Source organism: Balaenoptera physalus, assembly GCF_965194825.1.
Source record: "Balaenoptera physalus genome assembly, chromosome: 15".
In the NCBI taxonomy this organism is placed as follows: Eukaryota; Metazoa; Chordata; class Mammalia; order Artiodactyla; family Balaenopteridae; genus Balaenoptera; species Balaenoptera physalus.
In genome coordinates this window covers 34,277,228-34,294,271 of record NC_138894.1, presented here as the reverse complement: position 1 = coordinate 34,294,271, position 17,044 = coordinate 34,277,228, and the positions used below count along the sequence as shown (strand labels likewise).

The window sequence follows — 17,044 nt, the reverse complement described above, 5'->3', positions numbered from 1 at the left end:
GTTTGTTTTTAATTTACGTTTATTGATTGATTGATTGATTGAACTTATTTATTCTACGTATTTATTTTTTTGGCTGCACTGGGTCCTCATTGCTGTGCACGGGCTTTCTCTAGTTGCGGCTAGCGGGGTCTACTCTTGGTTGCGGTGTGCGGGCTTCTCATCGCGGTGGCCTCTCTTGTTGCGGAGCATGGGCTGTAGGCGCGTGGGCTTCGGTAGTTGCGGCTCACGGGCTCTGGAATGCAGGCTCAGTCGTTGTGGCACATGCGCTTAGTTGCAGCACGGCATGTGGGATCTTCGCAGACCGGGGCTCGAAGCCGTGTCCCCTGCATTGGCAGGCGCCACCAGGGAAGCCCTAGCTGTTCTTACATAGAGTCTAAAAACAGAGAGCACTGAGAGAAGGTAGTGGTTATTAAAGGCTCAGGATCTAAATTCTACCTGTCTCTACACCCCTTCCCAGCTGTCGATTTGACCCCGTTTGTGAATGCCGACCTCATTCTTCAACTTGCTCTGCCGTTTGTATACTCACCTTGAAAACTTGTTTCTGTGATGCGTTGAGCAGACACAGGGTGGCAGATTGCAGAGGTGGAAGCTGGTGGTCGGATATTTGCGGGCTGAATCTCCTTCAGTCCCATTCCCATTTCTGGTTGCGCAGAGGCCCTACTTCCTGTGTATGACGCGGAGCCATAGGATTGCGGGCAGGAGCCAAGTTCTCCATACAGTGAAGACCCCAGTGTGCCTTGGTTATAGTAATATACCTGGCTTCCTTCCTGGTAGGGAAGTGACAGGCGGCTATGCCCCTGATTTGTTCGTGGGCCTCCTGATGCAGCAGTTCCCTTGGCTCTGCCCCTGTCGTCAGCTGCCCCTAGGAGGACTCTGAGCCCTAGCCACTTCTCTGGTAGATTTGCCTATTCCCCCACTATAATCACACCTGAATAAGGCAACTCAAACCTTTCAGAGATGTGTCGTGAACCTCTTGTTTTCTGAAATACCTATCTGGTGGTTGTGAGACTTAAGGCCAACCTCCCCGAGAGACTTTGTTTCTATTTCTCCTAGTAAACCTAGACTCATCTCCTGTCACCTTCAACTCTACTCCAATTGTGTTCTTTCAACCCAGACCCCTGACCCTGCTTTTTACTTCTGCCATTTCATCCTCACTCCTGCTTCCTTTCCTAAATCCATACGTCTCTTTTGGCCTTCCTAGCCCTGGGCCAAGTTCCTTCCTCTTTCCTCAGTTTTTACCCCTTTCCTTCATTCTCCCATCCAACTTTCAGGCCTTCCTTTCTCACGCCCCAGTTAGCAGCATCTCAAAATTCGAAAGGTTTATTACTCATCTATTAATTCTATTCCATTTACTTATTCGGTTCTATACCTATCTTACCTATGTATGGAAGAACCGCTGGTAGCCAAGGTGGCAGCAAGAATCCTAGCAGCTGTCACCTGACGTATCCGTAGTAGTCAGCAATTTCCATTTCTTTGTCCCTCTGGGTGAAAAATTGCAGCTTCCCCGAAGAGGTGTATCTGGCAGCATTCTCCCGTTGTTGTTGAGCCCGCCTCTTCATGGCCTCTCGCTCTGGCCTCTGCTCTTGTTCGATGGGCTTTGACATGACTGGCTCAGGCACGTTGGGTTCCCTCCATGGAACTCGTTGCTTGCTGAAGTCTTGGAGTAGAAGTTGGGTTTGGAGCTTGGGTGGGGACTGGCGCTTAGTCACAGCAGGGGGAACAGGCTCGCGCTGGAGAGAAGCGCCAGATGAAGTTTTGTAGGGTGCAGGCCTAGGAGCAGCAGGCTGAGGGACACGAGGCTGGGTATGGTTGGTCCAAGCCGGTTGGGTTGGGTTGGCCACAGTTGGCTGAGCTGGTTTGGCGGGACCTGGCAAAGAGGCAGGAGCTGGCTGGGATGAATTGACTGCAGCAGGTTGAGCTGAGTCAGTAGAACCAGGCTGGGCACGGTAAGCCACAGCAGGCCGATGTGAGGCCAGAGACTGTGGCCTCCGAGGAGCGGGTCGAGCTTGAGGCTTGTCCCAGGCAGAAAAAGGCAGAGGTATCAACTTGACCTTCCCAGGAGGAGGCCGCTCACACTGGGATGGAGATGGACACTCTGTTTCAGCACTGCTGTCTGGTTTCTGGGCTTGGACTTGCGTTTTCTCAGGCCTCTTACCCTCACGTGGGGTATGCCGCCGTGGCTGGATCGCTGGGGGTGGCTGGGGGTCTTTGGGGTTGCTTGAATTTCCCAAGAGCCGACAGGAAGAGAGCCCAGTTTTCGTCTCATTCTTCTTCCCCAGCGCATGAAGAACCTTCACAGACTCCAGCATGCGCACGCCAAGGGAGGTTCGAGGCTTTTGAAAGCTCTCTTGGCGAAGCTCAGTTTGGTGTTCCTTTCGCTTCGTGTTGGGGATTGCTGGCTTGTCTTCTGCCTTGACTTTGTTCCCTGACTGCTTGTTCTCTTCAGCCTTGTTTCTTCCTCTGGTCCTTTTGGTCTTTTCCTGCCCATGGCTCTCAGTTTTGCTGATCTTTCCGGATGCAGCTTTCTGAGGTTTGCCTTGAGAGTGCTTGGCCGTGTTCGCAGGAGCCCTGTCACTGACTGCAGCAGTGCATATAACCGCTTCTCCCCCTAACAGGCACTCTGGATCCTTTGGCTGGATTTTGGCCTTGGGAGCACCACCGATAGGCTCAGAGGCTTTCTGTTTGTTCTTCCTGGGTTGATCAGAGGGAACCTTTACGACACTTGGCTTTTCCTGCACCTGATTCACCTTAATGGCTCTGGTGTCTTCAGCTTTGATCACGTTGGGACCTTGGGATCGATCAAGATCTTTCCAAGAATTAAAGAGCTGGGGAAGGTGAATATCCTCCGCCAGTGTAGTAATGTCTGCAAGACCACTGCTAGGTTCAGTCCCATTTTCAAGTGTCCCTAGGTCCTGACGACTCAGGCTGTTCTCTCCCAGATCAGCATTTTCAGAACCAGGCTGCTCCTCTTGGCTGAGGGGATCGGTGCAGGCCAGCGGCTGGGGAATATCAGGGATTCCTAAAGGGAGTAGTGGAGGATCTTGGTTTTCTATTGGGATCTGGTAGGCCTCCAGAGGCTTTGACAGCTTGGTTTTGATATCCTCCACGTTCTTACTCTCTGTTTGTCCCTGGCTTGGAGCTGGAGGCAGGGCCAGGAGACGCCTGGCACTCTGGACTGGAGCTGTCACTGAAATGTCCCCAAGTTCAGATGGTGGGTTACTCTCAAGTATGTGACTGTTTCTGCTACTGCAGGACTTGGGGAGTTCTTGAGTTTGTGTCACACAAAACGTCTGGCTTGGAGGTTGCAATCCCAGGGAATTTTTCATCACCAGGGAAGGCTCCATCACTACAAAGGGATCAAGGGAGAAGTCAGTCCCTGGTAAATGAGATGCTCCCCCTAAACACCAACACAGCAGTCGTGTACCTTTCAAGGGGTTCAGGGGCAAGATGGGCAAGGCATTTCTACTAACTCTTCTTAAGGATCATGGACAGTGCCCTGTGCTACGAGGTAAGCGGTGACTGTTGTAATGCTTAACTGGTGATCATTTCATGTCACTGATCCTTGGCTCTCTTTGTATCTCATAGGACTGTTGTAAGTCCAATACAAAATGAGTCTTCTTTTTAAACAACTGAAATGTTTTACAAAGCCTAGCATTCTCATATAGAGTCCTTTCAATTCTCCCCACTTTCCCGAGAGGCTAAGAACACTTCACACCATGAACTAGGAGAGGGGGTAGAGCCCTTTCTGATGAAATACAGAAACAAAGACAGAGTCTTAGCCTGCTTGCTCTCTGGACAGGATCTCGGACCACAAGGTCTTAAATCCTGGTATAAATGACGGAAGTGAGGACACTTCAACTGGCACTCTCATAACAAGAGTTCTGAGACACCTTCCAAAGAGACTGTAGCAGTAGACGAGGGAAGGGAGTGCTACAGTGTGGTAGTACAGGGGGAATGCTCGGCTACAGCAGTGAAAAATGTGGTACCTATTGGTGTGCTCTCGGGGTTCTTGTACATGTAGCATAGATGACCTTTACAGTGTCCCTGCCACCTTCCCACCTGCATTAGGTGTTCTTTTTGTTTTTTTGTTTTTTTTAATTTACGTTTATTTATTGATTGATTGTTTGAACTTATTTATTCTACGTATTTATTTTTTTGGCTGCACAGGGTCTTCATTGCTGTGCACGGGCTTTCTCTAGTTGCGGCTAGCGGGGTCTACTCTTGGTTGCGGTGTGCGGGCTTCTCTTGTTGCGGAGCATGCGCTCTAGGCGCGTGGGCTTCGGTAGTTGCGGCTCACGGGCTCTAGAATGCAGGCTCAGTCGTTGTGGCACATGGGCTTAGTTGCTCCACGGCATGTGGGATCTTCCCAGACCAGGGCTCGAACCCGTGTCCCCCGCATTGCATTGGCAGGCGGATTCTTAACCACGGCGCCACCAGGGAAGCCCTAGGTGTTCTTATATAGAGTCTAAAAACAGAGGGCACTGAGCGAAGGTAGTGGTTACTAAAGGCTCAGGATCTAAATTCTACCTGTCTCTACACCCCTTCCCAGCTGTCGATTTGACCCCATTTGTGAATGCCGACCTCATTCTTCAACTTTCTCTGCCGTTTGTATACTCACCTTGAAAACTTGTTTCTGTGATGCGTTGAGCAGACACAGGGTGGCAGATTGCAGAGGTGGAAGCTGGTGGTCGGATATTTGTGGGCTGAATCTCCTTCAGTCCCATTCCCATTTCTGGTTGCGCAGAGGCCCTACTTCCTGTGTATGACGCGGAGCCATAGGATTGCGGGCAGGAGCCAAGTTCTCCATACAGTGAAGACCCCAGTGTGCCTTGGTTATAGTAATATACCTGGCTTCCTTCCTGGTAGGGAAGTGACAGGCGGCTATGCCCCTGATTTGGAATCTGAGATGGTGCTCCCTGAGCAAGCCTGGCAGAAAGTGATGGATATAGAGGGACCATGTTATTGGCGTCTGAAGTTTTATCATACTGGGCTGCCATAAACATGGAGGAAGCAGCTGGGTGCCGGTCAGTGAGTGCCAGAGTAAAGTCTCCGAGTGAAGAGGAATTCTTTTCAGTGCTTCCTGTGATGTCCCACTCAAGAACACCTGGATAGGAAGGAGCTGAAGTGGAGATCTGGCTGTGGTCAGTAACTCCAGATAACATAGTCGTGCTGGAATGTTGGTAAAGGTAGGCACTACCCATGAGTGTCTGGAAAGAGGTACCGGTAGCCGATGCCGAACTGACGGCAGGGGCAGAGACTCTGGAGAAGTTGCAGACACTTCGTGTTAGGGAAGTTGCATTGCTCACCACAGGAAGAGAATGCTGCAGAGAATTTAGAGTTCCAAGTAGAGATGGATTTTGGAAATTTTCTGTAAGAACAAGAGGGTCATGAAAAACTCAGGGAGGTTGAGAAATTCTCACTACGTTTGAGGAACAGCATTATCTTAAGGTTCTTGCTCTCAGGACACCTCTACTATCGACCCTTCCTGAGAAACCCAAAATCAGACAGTTAATGATGGCTGTAAGGACTGAGCAGTTTTCCACTCTTCTGTATTAACTGCCTGTGCTCCCATCTTGGGCACAGATGGGCAGAAGAGCCAAGTGGTATGGTTCAGACATTGTTCTCTAGGCTGGAAGCAACCTTCTCCCTGCCCTGTCTTTCCCTTCAGCCTGCACTCGTATTGACTTCTATGCTGTTTCCTAGACTGGAAGCATTTTAGAACTAGGAGGCCCTTAGAGAACTTTCTCTTTTTTCAGTCTCATTTCACGAGTAAGGAAACTGAGGCTCAGAGAGGTCGGGTTGACTTGTTCAGGTTCTCTCATTATGTTAGTGTCATTACCAGGTTTCAGAACCTAAGTATCCTGACTTCCTTGCCAGGACTCCACTCTGAGCATGATAGTGCCAGAAAGCAGGAGAAATAGAACTTATAATATAAGCATTTTTTTTGTCCATTAGAAAACAGTACGGCCATTACCATTGTCATCTTCAGTGTCTCCCTTTGCTTGTGCAGTTCCCACGCTATTACCTAGAGTTGACGTATAGCTCAGTCCAACTGGTGAACTGAAAGAGTCATGTTTGCCCTCTTCAAGCCTGGTTTCTCATCCTACCTCAAAATGATTACCCGAAAGTGGATTTCTTAAGTGCTTTTGGAAAGAGAAAAGTTATCTGATTACTTCAGATTACTCATCTATAAAGTGGTTATAACACCACCACCAATAATAATAGCAGTAATAATTAATAGATGAATAAGCTGATCTATTGCGTATGATTTATATGGAGGAAGATACAATAAGTTCTAGAAAGACAAAGAAAAATCATGAAAAACATGTTACGTAACGAAAAAGAAATCCATAGATATTAATGAAAACTGGGGTATGTGGGCAAGTATCAAAGCCTAATGAATTTACTAACAAATGACATTCTGTACCATACATGCAATATTATGAAAGTGAATTTTGCCCACTCTATTTTAGTGAATACTATTAACCAAAAAACACGATGGAGGTGATAGAGGTGAATGAATTCCTAGCCAATGCATACAGACTGAGACGATAAATCAGTAAAAAATGCATAACAAGCAACAGAATGCAACAAATGTGAATGTATAGGTAGCCACAACATATATAGACAAGTATTTCAATGAAAACCGGTACAAAGCAGACAGCAAAATAGTAAGTGTAAAAGAGTTTCATTATTGTGCTCATTCATATTTTTACCCAGCAAGTAACAGGTATTAAGCCTAGGAGAAATATATCTGTCCATGAATATAACTCATATAATAAGCAGAAAGGAAGCTTAAAAAGTATCAAGAAGGTTTTTGTATTTATCCTAGAACTTAGAATCATCTTCCACATCCAAGAAGATGACATCCCAAGACCTCAAAAAACCATCATCCCTAGAATCCAATTAAAAAAGATTTTCAAATGTAAGAAAATCCAAAGGACTCCACAACATTGTTTTAGATAAACGTGGATGTTTGTGTTTTCTTTTTTTCTTTTGCCGCGCCGCGTGGCCCTGGCCGTGAAAGCACCGAGTCCTAAGCGCTGGACCGCCAGGGAATTCCCTAAATGGGGAATTAGAGACGTGGGGCTTGACTTTTTCTTTTTCTTCTCCGGTAGCTAAGATCTACAAGCGAACGATGGCTGTTGATCAATGTGCTCTCTGTGTTAGGAAGGAAATAACTGTAAAAATTGAAAAGCAACCTTGCCTTAGAAGCTACATATCACACAAAGGAAATAGTCCTTCTGATTCAATGTAGAAGATATCATTTAAAATGTTTAATTGGTCAAATGTCTACCTAGTTTAAAAATTAGAAAGAATAGAACACTGAAAAGCAGCCCCCTAGATAACCACTTTGGTTTCTGGTTTCTAGGAAGCATCATTTCTAAAACATACTTCTAAAATGTTTCTATTCCAAACTGTCAAGTGCCAGCTGTATTCAGAGAGGCAATAAAAGAAAGAAAACGGAGTATGACTTTTCTGATAGGCTGCCCTTCCTGGTGATCCCCTGTTCTGGCCTTACTTTCCTTCTTAGTCTGTTAATGTAAGGATTTGCTACCATCAGCTTTGTTTTGCCCTGCTCTGAGCAGATTTCCCTCTGTGCTGTTTCTGCTTTAATTTAAAATCTTTGGCTCCCATCAACATTCCATGGCAAACTGCCTCTTTCTTGAGAGCTCCTCTATGCTTTCCCTCTTCATTCTTATATTTTTTTCCCATCTCTTGGTTCCTGTTGGCCTGTGCTAATGAAAACAATCCTAAACTTGCTTACGTTTGACTCTGTGCCTCCCTATATAGCCCAGTACTCTCCATCCTCTCTCCCTATTCTCTCTTTTCAACTAGTCGAAATACTAGTGGAGGGAGACCATTGGAGATGAAACATCTTGGTATATATCGCTAGTTTTCTGTGTCACCTGGCTTTTCTATGTTTCTGTTGAAACACTCTTTTGAGAAGTCTCTGATTTCATTTTCTACATGGGTACCCTTTAAGGCTCAATATTGGAAAAGAAGGGGATCAGAGTGATCAACCCAATGTGGTATCCTAACGTAACAGATAAGGAAAGCAGCAGGCTTTGTGAGGCAGTCAGTGATTTGTCCAAAGTCACACAGACAGTAAACGTCAAAGTCAAAACTGAAATTAGGTCTCCAGACTTGTAGTTCAATACTTTCCCTCATTATTCCACGCTAGTTTGAATCTCCTCCTCAATTTAGGGGCACAAGAAATCGAACGCAAAACTTTCCAAAGTTTCTTTTCTTACCTGACATGGTCAGAGAAGAGGAGACATCAACTGCAGGTACAAGGGATGAGGAGACAACACTAGAGGATGTCTGAGTGGCTGCAGCTGAACGGCGCACGTGTCCAGTACAAAGGTCACTGGTTACTGGTCCAAACGGCTCCACGGAAACCCCAAGACCTCTACCAAGTGGTAGTAGGTTTGGTAGGAGAGTGATGTCACAAAGCAGGCAGTTGAAAGGTATGAGCTAGCCAATAGGGAGGTCCGATCCCCAACAGGAGGGCGGGCTTGGGTGAAGAGAGCGTAGGAGAGCTAAAACAACCCCTCAATTTCTGAGCTCTGGGGAGGAAATCCTAGAAGACAGATTTACCTCCCCCAGGCTCTTCCATTAGGGAAATCATTGCAACATTTCTTACAGACGTTCATTAATATAATTAACTAACAGTTACTTATATTCTACAGAGTATTCTATTTTATGTATCATATACTTAGAGCTATATAGATCTTATTTAACTAGTATCCTTAGGAAGGAAAGAGCCATGCAGTTTGAACTATTACAGTTGTAACTTGGTTAAAGAGCAGGGTGAAGTTTGTTGAGTGTACCCTGTGGAGAATGTTGTGGTCCAAGGCTCTTCTCTTTTAGTTTCTTCTCCTTGACTCCTACCTTCCTTGGGCTGGGCTAGGCTGGGGGCCAGGTTGGACTTGCGACTTAACATTTCTCTTCCGCTTTCTTTTTTTTTTTTTTTTTTCTTCCATTATGGGCATTGCTTCTAGGACAAGCCTTGATCTTGCATTGGATGTTCCTTCCTGTCAACTTCCAGCAGCAGGAGTCTTCTTTTCAGTGCTTGATGCTTCACGAAATAGACTCTGCCCATTGGCAGCAAATACCAGAGAGCTAGGAGACAGAGCTGGTTGCAGACCTTTCCTCTTCCAGCCTTTGGTTGCAATTGTTTTGCCCATGATTTGCTAGCTCTAGTTCCTTGGGCCACACAGGTATCCTGCCATCCAGCTCTTTTTATATGTGAGAGACATTCTGAACACTGTCCCTCTTTCTTTGCACAGAAGTATATACAGTGTGGCAGTTACCGTAATCTCCTCCCCCTTGCAAACAGCCCCTCTAGAATCTCGGACCTCTAGGACTCTCTGTCTTGCATGCTTGGGTGCAAGGCCAAGCACAATGAAGAGGAGAATAATTAGAGAAAGAGGAGGACATTGGTGGAGAACTGGGAGCAGGTAAGGTGAAAGGGCACAGGAGAAAAGAGATGCATGTAGGTTTTTTGGTTTCTGTGGGAAACAAGTTGACACACTTGGGCCTCATTTTGTATTAACAGAACAGAGAGTTGTAGATATAAGTAGCTAGATCGTGCAGCAACTGCCATGAAGTCTGTACACTGAAGAGAACAGTCTCACATCTAGTTTTCATTTTGTTTTATGTCATATTACCTTATTTATAGCATTCACTGGTATGTTTGTAGAACGCAGATGTTTTCAAATGCTCTGGTTTTGTCTACATGGTTATTTCCTTGTCCTATTTGTAAGGAATCCAACATTGTAAGACATATTGCATGTTTTTCTCTTGACGATTGTTTACCTTGAAGCGTCATGAGCTAACTTGAGCTGTTGGATTTTGTGGAGAAACTTTAAAAAGGGTCTGTGAAAAAGGCATTGTGGTGAGTCGCATTATGCACCCGAGCGTAAGGAGCAGATATCTGCCACCAGCCCAGCTTGGCCTGGATTGCCTCTGTGTTAGTTCCCCTGGTTAGTGCTTTTCTCCCTAACCACTCTTGTGACTGTGATAATGTGAGTTAAGGGCTGAGTTGCTAGTGATTTATGTGTGAGGTAGGCTGGTTTGAGGGAGGAAATCTATGGACCTAGTCATTTTCCTTGGTGGTAAGCTTTCAGGGGTGCAAAGATCGATCTTCCTGGGGACTTTTCTGGTACCAGGAAGATATCGCATAGATGGGACCTCCAAAGACACACATTTAATTTTTAGGCCTGTTGTTCCTATTATGGGATGTGAGTTTCTTCACTGATGGGGATGCTGCTTATCTGAGAAGAAACTGTGAAAGGTGGTGTAGTATAGAGGTGTGGCTTAAGCTTTTAAGTTTTCTTCAAGGTTTTTCCCCTAAGCTTCATACTTCAGACGGCCTACTTACATGAGACTAGTATGTGATGTCAGGCTAACAACTTCCTAAATACCTGCAAGCCAGATCAGTGTCTCTTTTCTCTATATTCCCATGGAAATCAAGGGTCCCGCCGAATTTTCCATCGAAACAGTTGATTTGTGCTGTCTCTAGGAATTCTACAGGGCGTACCGTTGCTTCCTAACCGGTGTCATTTGGGAGATCGATCCCCCTCTGTACGTTCAAATGATTAATTTTGAGACTCTGCTCATGTGTGCAGTAAACCCTTTAATTCCCTAAGACCTTCCTTTCCTCCATCTCATACCCCATGAAGCCCGCTTCAGTTTATCTCCTGAATTTCTTTGGAATCTGTCAGCTCTCCCTCAACATCCTAATACTGAACTTGCCTGTCTGTTGCGATTAGGTCCTAACTAGTGTCCATATATCTTGTTTCCCTCCAATCCATTCTTCACACAAGAAAGCTTCAAAGCAAGTTGGAACATTGCTCATAAACATCGCTCACAAACATTGTTTTGAGAATAGAAAACACACTGGTGGCCTTTAAGACTCTGCGTGCTCTAGAATCCTCTCTGCTTCTCTAGCCCCATCTTGTGCCACGTTTGCCCTCACTTTCTATGCTTCAGATACACTGAATTAACCTTAGTTCTCACTCATCTGACAGAAGTCAGTTGAGAAATTATTTTTCACTGTGATTCCTAGCATTAAGGAATTTGATGATCAGGTTTTGTATGAGGACTAAAACTAAACTGGGAAGTGGAAGAATTGCGTTTCAACTGTTTCAGTCAACACGCATGTATTAATGATACCTAAGTATTGAACACCGGGCTAGGTTTCATGAGGGATACAGAAGTTCTGGCCATCTCTGGTTTTGGGTATCCCTTATTTGTTGAGACCTTTGCGTTGTTTGGTTGCCTTTTGTCTGTTTTCCAGATGGGAAAACAGGAACAAGGGAAGTATAGGTTATTACTAGGTGGGGTTGAACAAGTGGAGCAGCAAACTGCAAAGCAGAAAGAAGAGGGACGTACTATAGAGGGATGTGATTTCCATTTTCAAGGCGCCTGCGTCCTGTGCAGGGAGACAGCCTAACATAAAATGTGCCTAACAAAAGATCTATTGACTTCTTACTAAAAATCTCCAGTTCAGATAACCCAGGGGTTTATACCTTCTCCTTTAAAAGTTCTATTCCTGGGACTTCCCTGGTGGTCCAGTGGTGAAGACTCTGCGCTTCCAATGCAGCAGGCGTGGGTTCAATCCCTGGTTGGGGAGCTAAGATCCCACATGCTGCGCAGCCAAAGAAATTTTTTTCAAAAGTTATACTCCTGTGTTGTTGAATTTAGTGGTTTAGATTTTGTTTGAATGTTAAGAAGATTTCAGTTTATTTACCAGGAACAAACAAAACATAATGTAAAAATAGTTTCCCAGAAACGATTTCCATCGTTCTCTTCTTCCCTTTCTCCCGCAGACTGACTGGTGTTTCATCTTGACAAGTTCTCTGAAGTTCTCTGTCATTCCATAGGAAAGCGGTCTGGCTTGGAGGTTGCAATCCCAGGGAATTTTTCATCAGCGGGGAAGTCTCCATCACTACAGAGGAATCAAGGTTGAAGTCAGTCCCGGGTAAGTGAGATGCTCCCCCTAAACACCAACACAGCAGTCGTGTACCTTTCAAGGGGTTCAGGGGCAAGATGGGCAAGGCATTTCTACTAACTCTTCTTAAGGATCATGGACAGTGTGCCCTATGCTACGAGGTAAGCGGTGACTGTTGTAATTCTTACTGGTGATCATTTCATGTCACTGATCCTTGGCTCTCTTTGTATCTCATAGGACTGTTGTTAAGTCCAATACAAAATGAGTCTTCTTTTTAAAAAACTGAAATGTTTTACAAAGCCTAGCATTCTCATAGAGAGTCCTTTGAATTCTCCCCACTTTCCCGAGAGGCTAAGAACACTTCACACCATGAACTAGGAGAGGGGGTAGAGCCCTTTCTGATGAAATATAGAAACAAAGACAGAGTCTTAGCCTGCTTGCTCTCTGGACAGGATCTCGGACCACAAGGTCTTAAATCCTGGTATAAATGACGGAAGTGAGGACACTTCAACTGGCACTCTCATAACAAGAGTGCTGAAACACCTTCCAAAGAGACTGTAGCAGTAGACGAGGGAAGGGAGTGCTACAGTGTGGTAGTACAGGGGGAATGCTCGGCTACAGCAGTGAAAAATGTGGTACCTATTGGTGTGCTCTCGGGGTTCTTGTACATGTAGCATAGATGACCTTTACAGTGTCCCTCCCACCTTCCCACCTGCATTAGGTGTTCTGTTTTTTTGTTTGTTTGTTTGTTTTTAATTTACGTTTATTGATTGATTGATTGATTGAACTTATTTATTCTACGTATTTATTTTTTTGGCTGCACTGGGTCCTCATTGCTGTGCACGGGCTTTCTCTAGTTGCGGCTAGCGGGGTCTACTCTTGGTTGCGGTGTGCGGGCTTCTCATCGCGGTGGCCTCTCTTGTTGCGGAGCATGGGCTGTAGGCGCGTGGGCTTCGGTAGTTGCGGCTCACGGGCTCTGGAATGCAGGCTCAGTCGTTGTGGCACATGCGCTTAGTTGCAGCACGGCATGTGGGATCTTCGCAGACCGGGGCTCGAAGCCGTGTCCCCTGCATTGGCAGGCGCCACCAGGGAAGCCCTAGCTGTTCTTACATAGAGTCTAAAAACAGAGAGCACTGAGAGAAGGTAGTGGTTATTAAAGGCTCAGGATCTAAATTCTACCTGTCTCTACACCCCTTCCCAGCTGTCGATTTGACCCCGTTTGTGAATGCCGACCTCATTCTTCAACTTGCTCTGCCGTTTGTATACTCACCTTGAAAACTTGTTTCTGTGATGCGTTGAGCAGACACAGGGTGGCAGATTGCAGAGGTGGAAGCTGGTGGTCGGATATTTGCGGGCTGAATCTCCTTCAGTCCCATTCCCATTTCTGGTTGCGCAGAGGCCCTACTTCCTGTGTATGACGCGGAGCCATAGGATTGCGGGCAGGAGCCAAGTTCTCCATACAGTGAAGACCCCAGTGTGCCTTGGTTATAGTAATATACCTGGCTTCCTTCCTGGTAGGGAAGTGACAGGCGGCTATGCCCCTGATTTGTTCGTGGGCCTCCTGATGCAGCAGTTCCCTTGGCTCTGCCCCTGTCGTCAGCTGCCCCTAGGAGGACTCTGAGCCCTAGCCACTTCTCTGGTAGATTTGCCTATTCCCCCACTATAATCACACCTGAATAAGGCAACTCAAACCTTTCAGAGATGTGTCGTGAACCTCTTGTTTTCTGAAATACCTATCTGGTGGTTGTGAGACTTAAGGCCAACCTCCCCGAGAGACTTTGTTTCTATTTCTCCTAGTAAACCTAGACTCATCTCCTGTCACCTTCAACTCTACTCCAATTGTGTTCTTTCAACCCAGACCCCTGACCCTGCTTTTTACTTCTGCCATTTCATCCTCACTCCTGCTTCCTTTCCTAAATCCATACGTCTCTTTTGGCCTTCCTAGCCCTGGGCCAAGTTCCTTCCTCTTTCCTCAGTTTTTACCCCTTTCCTTCATTCTCCCATCCAACTTTCAGGCCTTCCTTTCTCACGCCCCAGTTAGCAGCATCTCAAAATTCGAAAGGTTTATTACTCATCTATTAATTCTATTCCATTTACTTATTCGGTTCTATACCTATCTTACCTATGTATGGAAGAACCGCTGGTAGCCAAGGTGGCAGCAAGAATCCTAGCAGCTGTCACCTGACGTATCCGTAGTAGTCAGCAATTTCCATTTCTTTGTCCCTCTGGGTGAAAAATTGCAGCTTCCCCGAAGAGGTGTATCTGGCAGCATTCTCCCGTTGTTGTTGAGCCCGCCTCTTCATGGCCTCTCGCTCTGGCCTCTGCTCTTGTTCGATGGGCTTTGACATGACTGGCTCAGGCACGTTGGGTTCCCTCCATGGAACTCGTTGCTTGCTGAAGTCTTGGAGTAGAAGTTGGGTTTGGAGCTTGGGTGGGGACTGGCGCTTAGTCACAGCAGGGGGAACAGGCTCGCGCTGGAGAGAAGCGCCAGATGAAGTTTTGTAGGGTGCAGGCCTAGGAGCAGCAGGCTGAGGGACACGAGGCTGGGTATGGTTGGTCCAAGCCGGTTGGGTTGGGTTGGCCACAGTTGGCTGAGCTGGTTTGGCGGGACCTGGCAAAGAGGCAGGAGCTGGCTGGGATGAATTGACTGCAGCAGGTTGAGCTGAGTCAGTAGAACCAGGCTGGGCACGGTAAGCCACAGCAGGCCGATGTGAGGCCAGAGACTGTGGCCTCCGAGGAGCGGGTCGAGCTTGAGGCTTGTCCCAGGCAGAAAAAGGCAGAGGTATCAACTTGACCTTCCCAGGAGGAGGCCGCTCACACTGGGATGGAGATGGACACTCTGTTTCAGCACTGCTGTCTGGTTTCTGGGCTTGGACTTGCGTTTTCTCAGGCCTCTTACCCTCACGTGGGGTATGCCGCCGTGGCTGGATCGCTGGGGGTGGCTGGGGGTCTTTGGGGTTGCTTGAATTTCCCAAGAGCCGACAGGAAGAGAGCCCAGTTTTCGTCTCATTCTTCTTCCCCAGCGCATGAAGAACCTTCACAGACTCCAGCATGCGCACGCCAAGGGAGGTTCGAGGCTTTTGAAAGCTCTCTTGGCGAAGCTCAGTTTGGTGTTCCTTTCGCTTCGTGTTGGGGATTGCTGGCTTGTCTTCTGCCTTGACTTTGTTCCCTGACTGCTTGTTCTCTTCAGCCTTGTTTCTTCCTCTGGTCCTTTTGGTCTTTTCCTGCCCATGGCTCTCAGTTTTGCTGATCTTTCCGGATGCAGCTTTCTGAGGTTTGCCTTGAGAGTGCTTGGCCGTGTTCGCAGGAGCCCTGTCACTGACTGCAGCAGTGCATATAACCGCTTCTCCCCCTAACAGGCACTCTGGATCCTTTGGCTGGATTTTGGCCTTGGGAGCACCACCGATAGGCTCAGAGGCTTTCTGTTTGTTCTTCCTGGGTTGATCAGAGGGAACCTTTACGACACTTGGCTTTTCCTGCACCTGATTCACCTTAATGGCTCTGGTGTCTTCAGCTTTGATCACGTTGGGACCTTGGGATCGATCAAGATCTTTCCAAGAATTAAAGAGCTGGGGAAGGTGAATATCCTCCGCCAGTGTAGTAATGTCTGCAAGACCACTGCTAGGTTCAGTCCCATTTTCAAGTGTCCCTAGGTCCTGACGACTCAGGCTGTTCTCTCCCAGATCAGCATTTTCAGAACCAGGCTGCTCCTCTTGGCTGAGGGGATCGGTGCAGGCCAGCGGCTGGGGAATATCAGGGATTCCTAAAGGGAGTAGTGGAGGATCTTGGTTTTCTATTGGGATCTGGTAGGCCTCCAGAGGCTTTGACAGCTTGGTTTTGATATCCTCCACGTTCTTACTCTCTGTTTGTCCCTGGCTTGGAGCTGGAGGCAGGGCCAGGAGACGCCTGGCACTCTGGACTGGAGCTGTCACTGAAATGTCCCCAAGTTCAGATGGTGGGTTACTCTCAAGTATGTGACTGTTTCTGCTACTGCAGGACTTGGGGAGTTCTTGAGTTTGTGTCACACAAAACGTCTGGCTTGGAGGTTGCAATCCCAGGGAATTTTTCATCACCAGGGAAGTCTCCATCACTACAAAGGGATCAAGGGAGAAGTCAGTCCCTGGTAAATGAGATGCTCCCCCTAAACACCAACACAGCAGTCATGTACCTTTCAAGGGGTTCAGGGGCAAGATGGGCAAGGCATTTCTACTAACTCTTCTTAAGGATCATGGACAGTGCCCTGTGCTACGAGGTAAGCGGTGACTGTTGTAATGCTTAACTGGTGATCATTTCATGTCACTGATCCTTGGCTCTCTTTGTATCTCATAGGACTGTTGTAAGTCCAATACAAAATGAGTCTTCTTTTTAAACAACTGAAATGTTTTACAAAGCCTAGCATTCTCATATAGAGTCCTTTCAATTCTCCCCACTTTCCCGAGAGGCTAAGAACACTTCACACCATGAACTAGGAGAGGGGGTAGAGCCCTTTCTGATGAAATACAGAAACAAAGACAGAGTCTTAGCCTGCTTGCTCTCTGGACAGGATCTCGGACCACAAGGTCTTAAATCCTGGTATAAATGACGGAAGTGAGGACACTTCAACTGGCACTCTCATAACAAGAGTTCTGAGACACCTTCCAAAGAGACTGTAGCAGTAGACGAGGGAAGGGAGTGCTACAGTGTGGTAGTACAGGGGGAATGCTCGGCTACAGCAGTGAAAAATGTGGTACCTATTGGTGTGCTCTCGGGGTTCTTGTACATGTAGCATAGATGACCTTTACAGTGTCCCTGCCACCTTCCCACCTGCATTAGGTGTTCTTTTTGTTTTTTTGTTTTTTTGTTTTTTTTTAATTTACGTTTATTTATTGATTGATTGTTTGAACTTATTTATTCTACGTATTTATTTTTTTGGCTGCACAGGGTCTTCATTGCTGTGCACGGGCTTTCTCTAGTTGCGGCTAGCGGGGTCTACTCTTGGTTGCGGTGTGCGGGCTTCTCTTGTTGCGGAGCATGCGCTCTAGGCGCGTGGGCTTCGGTAGTTGCGGCTCACGGGCTCTAGAATGCAGGCTCAGTCGTTGTGGCACA

At 46.9% G+C, this 17,044-nt stretch overlaps 1 protein-coding gene and 1 long non-coding RNA gene across 5 annotated transcripts in view; one reads left to right on the top strand and one right to left on the bottom strand.

Moving 5' to 3' along the window:
* Nucleotides 1–8,295, bottom strand: part of LOC309643474 (uncharacterized protein) — a gene marked incomplete at both ends in the record, with an annotated part of 44,971 nt that extends 36,676 nt beyond the window's left edge. The window contains 3 exons of the mRNA XM_082426206.1: nucleotides 1,438–3,346; nucleotides 4,619–5,368; nucleotides 8,256–8,295. Coding sequence (XP_082282332.1) covers nucleotides 1,438–3,346; nucleotides 4,619–5,368; nucleotides 8,256–8,295 — 2,699 coding nt within the window. The remainder of the gene's footprint in view (nucleotides 1–1,437; nucleotides 3,347–4,618; nucleotides 5,369–8,255) is intronic.
* LOC309643390 overlaps nucleotides 1–17,044 on the top strand; it is a 2,123,356-nt gene that overhangs the window by 510,770 nt on the left and 1,595,542 nt on the right. The gene's annotated exons all lie outside the window — the stretch shown is intronic.